At 37.5% G+C, this 13,509-nt stretch overlaps 1 protein-coding gene across 1 annotated transcript; it reads right to left on the bottom strand.

The window, feature by feature from the left end:
• Positions 1-1,016: 1,016 nt before the first annotated feature.
• DTWD1 (DTW domain containing 1) lies at positions 1,017-10,386 on the bottom strand. Its single transcript, XM_057369909.1, is given in 7 exon segments — positions 1,017-1,279; positions 1,282-1,346; positions 1,618-1,843; positions 5,589-5,862; positions 7,074-7,217; positions 8,268-8,549; positions 10,192-10,386. Coding segments are annotated over 7 exon segments (1,059 nt in total). The 5' UTR covers positions 10,228-10,386; the 3' UTR covers positions 1,017-1,247.
• Between the last annotated feature and the right edge of the window lie 3,123 nt (positions 10,387-13,509).

The raw sequence follows: 13,509 nt of genomic DNA, 5'->3' as shown, positions 1-13,509 counted from the left end.
CTGTTACAGTTCATACACATTTCATGTGCACTCATAACAAAACCAGCATTTTGTTGTGCAAATGAGGAGATACATTTTTGTTGTCCACTGAAAAGCATTTTCATATGCACTTGTGCAGAAAAGCAAACAAATCTGAAGTGTAACCTAAGAGAGTGTATTTATATCTTGTGTTTGAAGAAACATTAGGATTTCAGTATCTTGAAGCATTAAAAAAAAACAGTACAAACCAGTTGTTTGAGCCTGGATGGATTGCTGTGTAAGCAAGTATTTTCCAAGACACTATTTCCACATTCACCAAGGTTTGAGAGTGCCCTCCTAGAGAGTATGCTACTAAGTGATAACARGAACTTGGATGTTTTGTTTAAAAAWTAATCTATTATAATTTTTCAGTCTGTCMCTTTGACAAGGTATGTTTTTTCTTAATTAAGAAATTTCTGAGAATTTCAGAAATATTTATCCATCTTATATTGTACTGCTAATGGAACATTTTTACTACCTTAAGAATACAGTTTTTATCAATGTGATTTTTTAAATCATAGTATGATAAAAATATATTCACATAACTCTGCTTGTAAAGTTGTAGCTCAGGTCTATTACCTCTGCCAGCACTGGCTGTGTTGGTATAGCTTGGTAAAACTACATTCACACATGTGATGACTCTGACAGCAGTGCTWCACCTACCAACAAAACTCTCATCAGCACAGACAAAGGCTTACCTATGCTGTTCTAATTTGCTCTAWTACTGCAAAAGGAAAAACAGAGCAGGTTCACACTCTGCCAAATTTAAGGAAGCCACCTCAGAAATGCTGTGGTCAGAACCACCATCCTTTTTTTCCTTTAGTGCCTACAGTGTGCCATAGTGACATWTGCTAGGTCAGTGCTCCCCCAGATAATGATGTAATAGTAATAAACACTTCAATTTGTTTGAAGAAGTCTAAAACTACCCAACAAGTTGACAATAAACTGAATATAACACTATATGAATGGTACTACAGAAATCATACACTGTGTAACAGTGTTTTAAGAGACCACTTTTTTATTACTAGAAGAATTTTCCAGAATTAACTTGAAAATAATATTCAATTTATGTCTCTTTCATTTTGTCTTGTTGCCACTCTCCCCCACAGCTGAACACCATCTGCTGATTTCAATAAGCTTTTGATGCCATGAAGGTGATATCAGTATTGCTGTGTAAACCACAAAGAAAACATCTGACATAAGTATTAGTAACAACAAAAGCTAGCATGCTAATTCCTTCTTACAGTTAAGAGATCACTATGGCAAGAGGGGTCAAGTCCTCAGCTTCCACCTCAGGAAATGTGCTCATCACAGTGAGCACATCAGGCCTATAGGTTGAAATACAGCATTATTTAGCAAAATGTAACTGTTCTCAAATGTAATCTAACTAATCTAATTTTCAAGTCTAATCAGACTGCTCATCTGAGTAGTTCTACAACCTCAAGAGCGCAGGAATAGGTTTGCAGCTCACTTTGGACAAACACTGTTACCATTATTTAGGATACAATTATTAAAAAAAMCCCAAAACCCAGTTATGTCTATGCAGTTTATTATTACAAAAAAAAGGTAGTGTCATGCACCAATAGACAGACACCTTAGTCTTTTCCTGCACAACACTTGGCATTTTTAATCAATGTGTACATAAATGAAAAGAAAAAAAGCAGATTATCATATTGTCCTTTGTAGCTCTCTTTCAAAATCTCCTGATGATAGTCCACAAGGAAATAATAAATTGCTTCTATTGTGGAAAGGTATGTATCTGGTTTTCCCTTCTGATGACGCCAAAAACAAGTTTTCCTTGTCTTCAACTCAATTTGCAGTAATCCTGTCAAGAAAAAAAAGGATGAAATAGATTAGACAGTGTGGATGGGTGGCCAGAATGTCAAACAAGACTTTAGTTTTCTTTTCTGAATTTGCTGCTAGGCTGTTTAATGCCTGCATGCCAATAATTTCTCTTCCTGTACCTCCATTTTTCATCTGTAAAACTGAGGCAATAATTTTATCCTCTTTTGTGGACTGCTTTGCAATTTGATGAAGAAGTGCTCTAAGTCCTAGGTTACAATCTTCATATTTACAATTAGTTACAGGTTATCTTTTCACTCAAACAGCCACACAGCCTTCAGTGAACTGCAGGGTGGCTTCACATGGCAAGAGTGAAACCCACATCTCCCAAAACTCATCCATGTTCATAAAATTACAATTTCATCTTTTGCAAAGCTAATACTTTTCAAGTRTAAAACAGAATCCCTTAGACTGTTAGTGTTGCTGAAGTGAGGACTATTTCCAAGAGCCAGAAATTTTCCATTTATGTTAAGTAACTGAAATCTCACTGAAATTACTCAGGAGTAATTACCAGATGTCAGCACCTGGTAATTAATTTTATTAGGAACTAAAAGCATTCCCACTTAAGATGAAAGAGGGAATTTGGTGTCTGTATGGCACAACAAAATCTTTTATCTACTTCTAGTCTCTGTGACTATTCTATTATTCAGATAAATTTTAAATATGTATCTTGGTTTTTATGTTCTTTAAGGTGCACACACCATTCAAAACTGAAACCACCTTAATGTGTTACCCCTTTGTAAACAGGATGGACAGCTGGATCATGAAGAACAGGGTATACACCCTGTCAACAATATCAGAGGCAGATTGTAAAGTTATCTTTTTCTGTCACAATCTGATACTCTGCCTCATGGGATGATTTAGTACAGGTTATAGTACAAAAACCAATATGGTCTAAGAATTGCTTGGAAGTTTTGGACAGAGAAGTTTCGGTACAGTCCAAATTCAGAAGTACAAACTGGGCTATAGCCCAACACTTTAAATTTTATAGTTTTTATCTACAAACTGTGTTTAATTCTTTTCAGTGTAATTGCAAGAGGGATTTAGTTGTTTGCTTTGCAGTTACTAATGTATGATATCCTGCATTGTAAAAGAAATCTCAATTAGAGCATTTAAAAAAGAACTGCAGAGCCTGTCCCTGAATTTAACTGTTATTATTGGCATTTCAGGAACAAAACCTCAAAATAGCATAGTCTAATTATTACTTCTAATAATCTTACATATGTGAAACTTAAAATAGTAGTAGGAAACTGTCTTAAGATGGTTGCTCTCAGGAGTTTTCAACACTTGAATTTTCAGCCCTAACCAAAGTGAAAACTTCCATTAAATTCGGCAGTGCTTCCACCCTAAAAGCTGTGAAGCAAATCTCAGCGATGATTCTTCCAACGTAACTCCCACGTAGTTGTGGTTTGAATACAAATGAAAGTTCACTGAAGGCAACACCATGGACACTAGTGAGCTTATCACAAATGCAGGATCGGTTACTTTCAAACACARTATTTCAGGAGTTTTTTATAAAAATAAAACCAGAGGGTGTTAAGGGTTAGAGTTTACTGAGCATGTTTCATCTGTACTGTATCTGTATACAGCCAAAGACAATGTTTGATTACAAATATGCACCATTCATATGAAAYCTTACAGTACTAATGTATAAGCTAATAAAATATTTGGCCAATACAGAGCAGTTCAAACTTACAGGAAAATACACCAGAGCAATCTATTTCTTTAACAACCATGGTGATACTGCCAATAAGCTCCATCACTCATGTGAGAAAGTAATCATTAGCATTTGATTCAACWGTTTGCTTTCTGATCTAGGGATCACTTTTAATGAAGTAATCAATCCTAGACATTACCAGCTMTCATATATTTCCTGTCTTTAACTGATTAATTTTGTTTTCTAAAGATATATTACACACTTTCCCAAGATACAGAAGTGATTTTTTGTCCAAGTTCTTTAGGCTTTTTTTTTTAAGATTGATGTACTCATTTGCTTTCTCTTGCAGTACAATTTGCTAGATTTACTGTGTATATAAATACAGGCTTACAAAGCACAAGGCTTTTCTTAACATTTTCTTGGCTTCATWAATGTTTTCATCCAGTATTTCTTGTAATCTTTCTTAGTAAGAAGTATGGCAATTAGTTTTTATTTGGAATTATGAACACTCCTTTTTGAACTTTAGTATATGACGAATATTTYGTTGGATGATGACTTCATTTGCAATTGAACTGAAAAATGAAAACAGTTCTCTATTTTTCATGTATGTACAACATAAAAATTTCATCAGTTTATGCCTAAGGAAACTCTGCCCCATTCATTTTGGAAGTCAAAACTGCAATCTCTAAAAGGGGTATTAATGCAATTTATGTTCTTTATGACAGGTACTAAGGAAAGCAATGCATGCACRGCCTGTGCACACTTACACCCAATGCGTGGATGGTTAAAATACTCTCCATACAAGAAACTGACTTGCATGACACTATTAAACTTTACAGCAATCCTGAAATGTGCTCAGGGACCCAGAGGACTGCAAAACAGCTGGAACCGAAATGTTCTGGAAAGGAGGGAATAGTCCACCAGATTAGCAAGGTCATGGGATAAATGGAAACCATTTAAGAGCTCCAAAATAATACCAGTTAAGACTTTTTGACTAATATATGCATAGGCTTCCATGGAAATCTTCAATTCCCCTGGCTGCCTGTTACTTTCCTTGAATTCATTCTCCTAAAGTAAGTTCCAAATGCTTTACAGTAACTTGCAAAATGCAATTACTCTAATCTTTACAGTGATACTTTAAGGTATTTGATAGAGTATGTTTTGTGTGTTAAACKAAATACTTACAACAGGATTTTAATTAGCCAATACATTGTACTAACATGTGGGATTCTTTAATAAACTGACTAGACAGCAAGGCAACATTCATCTTCCATGTAAGAAAGTCTGTGAAATTCTTTATAGGATCCAGTACAAAGCAGTAGCAGTGTATATATATATATACACATATATACATACATATATATATATATACATACATATATATATATATACATATATATATATACACATATATAGCATATAAACTTGACAACCTGCCTCGCAGCTAAGTGCACTTTTTCCACTAATGAAAGTATTTTCAAACCCCTATTCATGTCAAAGGAAATGGAATGCTATTGCTAAATTGTTTTGTCTTTCGTGGTYTTAATTAAGAATGCTTAAATGTAAACTTCTTGTAAGAATCTAAGACAAAATGTCCATGTAACAACTTCACAAGAAAGAGAACCCAAGCCATGCCAAACCTGGGCTGTACCTCCAAAATCCCTCATTTACCTTCTCGGGGCCTCTCTGCCCAACATGTACACAAATGGTCCCRTGGGTCTTTGAAAAAGCTAACTGCCAGGGAAATCTGCCTGGCTTCCTTCAGAAGCCATTCAAATGACTGTTCTACTGTCTAACAAGACAGCTTCTATTCTCTAAGACTGAAGAAATTTTCTCCAGTAGAGAAGTGAGACAAATAAATGTAAATGCTTTATTAGTACTAATATCTTCTTGCAAAACAAGTTACACAGCATGAGAAGTAATAGAGCCTTTGCCTCAGGAAGTAYTCTACAGCACTGGAACACTCAGATATAAGGTATAAGCTTGCATCATGCTTGGGTCTATTACAGACATATGTCCCTCAATCATTTCTGTAGCAATAACATCACAATATCAACTTGTATTTTTTTACCTTGAAGTCGTTCATCAGTTATTATCTTGTTTGTTTGATTCCAGGTGCTGTCAATAAATATTATTTTCTTCAGTCTAGTGCCTTCACTCCTGCTGCTTGAGATGCTTTCATTTGGATTTTTTTCTTCTTTAGGTTCTATTTTTGCTTGTTTAGGAAGTGGCTCTCTGGAACAGTCGTCATCACTATCACAGACACCTTTCTTAGTGTACTTTTGGAGATGGAAAGCAATATCTTTTACTGAAACTGAATTGGGGCCAGGAAATATAAGTGCTATCTGAAGGAAGTAAACAAAGAGATCTGACTGTCAACAAGATCGAATAAAACAACAGGATTTGTGATATTAAATAAATTTTCTATCCCTATCTATAAACATTTAAGTCAGGATAAGACAAAACAGTATCTCTTAAAAATATTTCACTAACATAATGTTAAATCCATGTTAAAAAACCTGTTAAAATAATGAATTGAGACCTATAATAGAGATTTTTAATTGTCACTTCCATGCTTCTACTACCAACTCTAATACTTCTATWTAAAACTGTTTTTCTGCCAAGACAATGGTGCCAGCCCTGAGGAAGTTCAAATGTCACCTGTCACTGCAGTATATGGGGCAGGAAGGACAAAAAGAATACTTTCTAATGTCATTCACAGATTTTATATCAGAAGAAATAATCTTTCTGCCCTTGTGTCTATTGCAGGTGCCACAAATATCTTTCATGAAGAGCAGAGAGKACTTTATTTACTGCACCATACAGAATCTGTGCCTTAGAAAGCCTGGACAATGCAATTTCTTCCCACTTTTGCATGCCCTCCCCATTACTCTTTCTGCTTTATTTTCAGCTTTCTGCCTCTTTGCCACGTATTTGTCATATTGCCTCTTGTTTTCATTGCTGGCTCATTYCTTGAAGAAAATAGTTCTAGAAGTTTAGAAAAATTATTAGAAATTATCATATTATCCTCTTCTTCACAATGGAAGTGTTAGTGATAACATCTAATGTGTAAATACTAGAGTTGAGAGWAACCATACCATTCAAATGTCCATAGTTTACTTTTTCAAGCTCTATGCTATGACAGACAAAAGTTGCATTTTAGTTGTTTTCCTCTGTAATAGTGAATGTTAAATATTTAATTGGGTTTAAATACTGCAGCTGCTAAGTATGAGCACAACACTCAACTTTTGTTTAACTAGCTGCAAGYTGAATACTTTCATTTAAGGGCAATATATTTCTTCAGGTACACAGTGAATCTAATTCTCCACTATGTGAGATGATGAACAAGGAAATTCAAGGCTGTYAAATAGTGCTGCAGTCTTTCTCAGCTTTGGAGAACGAGTTACAGTACAGAACAACATATGTTTGCAGACCTAAGCTTTGAAAGCATAGGGTGGACTGCACTAATGGAACAGTGATTTCCWCCCAGCACCACTGCAGGAGAAAGCWGCACCTCCCCAGCATAAAGCCTGGTTATCTCTAGAGAATCTCTTACTTCGTGTCTCTTTTCTCCATATTCTGGAATGCAAGGGTATTCATAAATTGTAACATCATCAGGTGCCAGGAGCTTYGCATGCACAGCAGTGCTTTTGCCATCAGTTTCATTTGGGTGTTTAATAATGTCAATCTTCAAGGGCAACTAGAGTTAAAAAMCAAAAAAAACAGTATTTATCATCATAGACAGGAACATCAATACAAAAACTTACTCAAAATTCACAAGAAATTCCTATGGGTGTGTAATTAAAACGTATCTGATAATTTTTAAAGTATTTTTAGTTTAACAGGTTTGGAACTAAACTAGAGACTAACTAAAGTTAGAAGAAGCACCTTTTACATTCAATTTATGGAAATTCCTATGTAAGCAATGAGTGCACTTTGGAATGTTGCCAGCAATAGTGGGTAAGATCTCTAGAAATAAAATCAAAAAGGAAAGTAAGATGTGGTCTTAATTTGAGCAATAGAATGGTTCTAATTATGAATATTTATCTCTATTAGGTATTCACCCAATTGTGAAAATGACTATTTCAATGAAAATACACCTAAATTTAGTAGGTCAAATTTCCAAAGTACTTCTGAAGTATTTTTATGATGCTTTCAAACTCCAGTGTCTTCAAAATGCACTTTAGATCCTAAGTGATTTTGCAAAATGTCTCAGTCCTCTCTGATAACTTCCCCAAGTATTTTAGCTAAAAGGCATTACAGGGCTCATTTATATTTTAAGAGTGGTTATTTGAATTACACAACATGACATTTAGGAATGCCTTTTAGCTCGCATTTTATGTAAAACTCACCCTTGGTTATGAACAAATTTTTTGTGTACAGTATAATGTGTTCTGGCCAGAGTTTATTAGAGACTGAAGAATGCAAAAGAGCATCATAAAGAAACTTTCAACAGCTAAGTGAAAACACAGTTGCGTAAGGAGTTGAGTGACTTCAGCCTATATTCTCATCTAGAAGATACATAAATGTTTATGTGAGGACTGGAACATTTTCAGTGTTTGTACATGTAACTCCTCAAGTAAGAACGGTAACTTTATCTAACTGTAGTTTATTCATCCTTATAGCTGTGTTCAAGATGAATGTCCATAAAGAATAAGTCAGAAAAGAAATGGTGGCAGACAGACTATTCTCTRTCTACAGTAACTRAAACCAACAAGRATATTGCAAAAAATCCAAAAGAAATACTCACCTTCACAGTTGGAATTTTCTCAGTAGGGACAGTTTCAACAGGAACAAAGCATGTATAACAATAAAACATCCTTGAACTATTGCATCGGGGGCATTTTGATCTCCCACTCCTTTTTGCCTTTTCCAGTACTTCCTGGGATGCTAACTGTAATTGTTGAAGTGGAYTATCTTGAAATGATGACGGAGTCTGCAGTTCGAGGCCTTCCAAACACTCAATATTTCTTTTTGGCCCTTGAGCATTTTCTTCATTTAAAAGTGTAGTTGCATTTAAAGACATGGTTAGCTGAAACGACAACATGTTAAACAAAAATCCAATTACTATGAACTAATCTACTGGAAATTATTCTGTATTATCCCGTTTAACAAAAACATCTTATCAAAGAAGGTACTTCTTACAGCAGAAGCAATAATAAAATCATCTGATTCCAGAGATTTCAGGAGAGCATGAAATGAACAGCTGGGAAGAACCTGAGATCTGCATCCTTAATGCACACAGATACACATTCATTATCTCACTCACTTAACTCCTGCAGAAGTCTATTATTTCTCTGTTAAGATTTGTGCCTAGAAGTTTATGAAAACACTGGTAAGCAGTGTTTACCTGGGTCAGTAATCCCATTAGTCTCCAATATGTCTACTGACAAGGAATTACATGCCTGTACGATAGAAATTCATAAGACAAAAATTAATTGGACAAATTTCARTCTACACCCTGAAATTTGTTGTGTGGGGCCAACCAAATAACCTGAATGAAATCCCTCTTGAATAGAACTTTGTGAAATAGAAGAAATTTTCCAGAAGAGCTTGAGGCTGAGAAGTAACAGCTAAAAGAGGGCTTTGGTGCTCCATGTACCAGAGAGTAAGTGCTGACCCAGTTTAGACTTCTGCAAGTTTGTGTTTATTTAGTACCACTGATGGATTTTTTTTCAGGCTTTCTTCAGGACAGCTGTTGTCTCACCCTCTGCAGCTGGCACAGAATTTTCACTATGCACTGTGAGCAAGGCATCAGAAACATGACAGTGTGCCCACCCCAGTGTGGACAGAATTTTTGCTGTGGTGCTGTCACAATCCCTTCTGAGAGAGCACTTGGGATTCTCTTTCATGCACAAAGCAGCCCCCAGTCAGGAGCCTGCACTTCCTGCAGTAGTTGTGAACTGCCTTTTGCACTTTGTGCTGCATCACTTGAAATGAAAGAAGTTATTTTCAGTATTTACCTTCAGCTAATTTAGGTTTATGTTTTTATGTCAARGACCACACTTATGAAATGATGTAGTGAAGTCATGTTTAACAAAAACAAACAGTAAGTCTTGAAATGTTATCCAAAATCAAGTGATTAAATAAAATCAAGTGTAATATAATTGGAAAGTAACAAAACAAAACAAAACAAAACAAAAAAAAAAACCAAAACAAAACCCTCAGCTAACTTTCCAATAAAAATGAAATCAATCCCAGAAAAAATTGTTATTTTCTAGTAAAATTAAATACTCATGCATGCTATGATACCTTCCCCTCCCCCTCTGCCAAGGTCTAACTTTTGAAAGTTCAGGGATGTCCACTCAAATAAACACGAAATCTAATATGCATACAAATTTTCTACTGCAATTTGCTTTCAAGTTTCTCTGAGATAAAGCAAATATATATATATTTCAGAGTAACCTGTGCTATTATCAAGYTTCCTCCAGAAGGAGAGGGTGAGAGGCCCTGGAATTGGACATGCATTCCCAGGCTGCAAACTGATTCTTTTCAGTGTAACTATTACACTCTGTGGCGCTCGACGGTGACACCCTGAAGCACTTTTGTTATTGATACTGACGAGGGATATGCTGTGGTCTCAAAACAGTAACTGTGACCAGGCTACAGCACTGTGCACACAGTACACTTGAGAATGCAGCTTCCAAGACCCAAATCTCTTTTCATACACATACTTTTAAGACTGAATAACAACTCAGTCTGCACCTCATCTTCAAACCCCTGGTAAATCACTGCCGGTGGCTGGTACTCTCCACATTCCGGCTGTAATTCTAGGACACCTCAGAACCTCGGCCAGGACACCTCGGGGGGTTGTGTAAAGCTAATGGGTGCCATAAGCTCCCCGCCGCTTCTCGCTGCTGGCAGCCGAGCGGGGCGAGTGCGGGAGMGGCTCTGGAGCGCAGCGCTCGCAGCTTCTGCGGGCCAAGGTAGCGCAGGGCGGGCACAGCCCGCAATCCCTGCATCGGCCACCGCAATAACAACGCGGCTCTGCCGTTCGGGCGTGTGTGAATGGCCCTCGTTCCTCCGCCGCAGCGGCACCAAGGCCCCTGTGGGCGCAAAGCCGCTGCCTATCGCTGGGCCGCCCGAGCCCGCCCCGCGCAGAGTGCGGCCCCGCAGCGCTCCCGAGCCGTGCTGCCTCCTCTCTCGGGCCGCCACGGCCGCGGTGGGCCGGGGGCTCCTCAGGCGCTCCTCAGGCGGCTCCAGCCCCCCGMACCGCCCGCTCCTCACCCGCCGCCCGCCGCCGCTCCCGCGCGGCCCTCGCAGGCCCCGGAACCAAAGTGCCGGGCTCGGCCGCCGCGGGGAGGCGGGGAGCGGAAGCAGCCCAGGCTGAGAGTGGCTCCCGCCGGGCCGGCTGTGCCTGAGGGGTTTGTGCTCATCGGGGAGCCTCACGCTCGGAATGSGCTGTTGAGTGTTTTGTGTCACAAAAACCTGACCAGAAACCACATCCACCCACCTGTCTGGGATGGCGGGGAGAATCCGGGCGTTCCCAGCTGGGTCTGTGCCAGGTGTYTCCTGCCCTGAATCCCGTGCCCAGCGCTGCCCAACGTGAGGCGGCACCGCCTGGAAACCGCTGCTGTGGGAGGCTGWAGCTTTGCTGGACTCCCAGGAGAACTCCAGGAAAGACAGATCCGATTTTTTGTTTACCCTGTATATTTCTTCGCACTTAGCAGTATCCTTCGAGCATATTTACTGRCACCGAGGCCTGGAGGAGTTGTGCTACTGCATTCCTCTCTGCTTAGCATCTCTCTAAAGGGAGCATGGGATCTCTTCTCTGGAGTTCCTTGGCCTGGTTGAGGATGCTGCTCCATAGCAGCATTTGCTCAATATTCAGACTTTAGTAACTGCATTTYTAGGTGGAAGTGACTAAACTAAAATAGTCATTTTGGTGTAGAGAATATTGCTCTCCACTCAGTGAAATAAGAAAGGTTTATTGGGCACAAAAATTACATTTATAAAGGTTTCTAAAATCCTTTCTTGCCAAACTTACATTTTGCTGAGTTTACCCTATTTTATTTTATCTGAATTATTTTTTTAGGTCCTTAATCCAGAACTCGTTTGGGAACAAACCAAGCTTCCTTTTTATTTAAAATCAGGCTCTGAAATCTGAGTTGCTTCTCTGTATTCTTTTATTCTTTACAGTTATTTACACAAAAATTGCAGACTAAAAAACCCTGTGCATAAGATTTTTAGGAATGTTTGTCATATAGCTTTCATTTGGGGTTCTTTACTTCCAAGTACATTAAAAAGACAGATTTGTGTTTTCAAACCAGCATTTCTCACGCTTGTTTTCTGCTCAGTCAAAACCCTGAAGTCTRAATTTTTAGTTATACTGAACTCAGCATATATCACTTGATAGATGTCAATAAAACTTTGGCTAATCTACAACCCTCATATAGATTCCAACTTCTAAACAAAAAACGGAATACATGAGAATAATAGCAGATTTGTTGCTTTTTCTTCAGTGTGCATTTTAGACATGCATGAATAATAATGGTATAATATTATGGAACTAGTGAGCTTTGTGATTACGTGCCTTTACATATCTTTCACATATTTTGCATGTTTTTTAACATGTAAGAATATGTAATAGTATTTTGTTTGTGGGAAGAACCTACAATGAACCTGCTCTCTGTAGGTTATAGTGGTTGCTCTGACTGTATGTTTTAGTTGTCTAAATTTTAAATATTTTCTACTGTATATTATCTTAGGGGTTTTTAAAAGACATTTGGGTGAGAYGAATTCTTAATGTCCGTCAGCAGAAAATGCAAAAACCTTCTTTTACTTTCCAAGGATTATTAGGGACTCAAGAATTGGTGAGTCAAATTGGCTATTATTGTAACTACCTATGTGTATGGAGAAATGAACATGTAGGAGTCAGGTCCTGAGCAAAGCCCTRTGAGTGTAAATACTGAGAATTAGGTTTGAGTGTAGACTGTACTTCCAGGACCCTTGGAYACTGAAAAAGAATTTTGTAGAAATGGCAAATCTTTAAGAGAGCAGCCTCTGTTCTGTTAACTTTCTTTTTCCTCAAAGCTATACCAGGAAGGAAAATGTCTGCCTGCTGTACAGCAATTTTCTGTTGGAAGCATGCTTTAGTGATGACACTGAATCAAGCTTTGTTTAAAAGATTTGATCAAGCCATGGCATTACTAACACAAGAGAAAGTTCTGTACCCTGAGGCAGAAGCTTCTGGTGAGGATGAAAAGGGGAATAGTTAGTTCTGATTTTTAATGAGCTTTCTCTATTTTCTTATACTGGTGAGACTGCTAGGGAAGTCTTAGACTATATATGTCTTTTTATTTTGTTGAAGGATTTAATATAATGTGATTTGTCAGAATGACATTATTTTTGGAAGAAGCAGGACATTCGTTTTGACCTGCCTACATTATTTGCAAGTATTGATTCACTCAAAGCCTGTACACCAGAAAATTTGCCTTTTTGAGCTTTGAACCGGAACTTTTTTTCTCACTGGAACAAAGAAACAAAGAATGTTTGAAAAGAGGTGGGACATTTCATTATAAAAATATTTTTTTTTCTTAAAAGATCTATACCTGAGAGGAAGAACCTGAAATAAATATGGAAACACAATAAATTAGGATAATGCAAATAAAAAATATTGATGTGTTTACATTTTACAATTGGTTTTACTTCCCATTTTACCCTGAAATCACAGCATCACAGAATGAACACTTGTGTATTAATAGTTTCATTGCAATCAAAAGTATTTCATTGACTTACTTTTCCAAAGAAATAATTGGTCCTGCTGCCCTACTATTAAGAGAGCAATTCAATATCCTTCAGCTATACCAGAGGGCTTAGAAATACTGATTACTCTGTTCTTAGTAATGCTTACTAAGTTATTTCAGGAAAGTGATCAATTTGATGATATGGTTTCAACAATTTGCTCAAATATTTAAGCTGCTAGCTTAAATTCTTTGCTAGATCAAGGAACAGAGTTTCCTCCTATTTCCAAGGCTGTTCTCAACAGATGG

This window comes from Malurus melanocephalus, unplaced genomic scaffold (assembly GCF_030028575.1).
Source record: "Malurus melanocephalus ecotype Western Australia unplaced genomic scaffold, MMel_1.1 scaffold_116, whole genome shotgun sequence".
Lineage (NCBI taxonomy): Eukaryota > Metazoa > Chordata > Aves > Passeriformes > Maluridae > Malurus > Malurus melanocephalus.
This window is presented reverse-complemented; position numbering and strand designations above follow the sequence as displayed.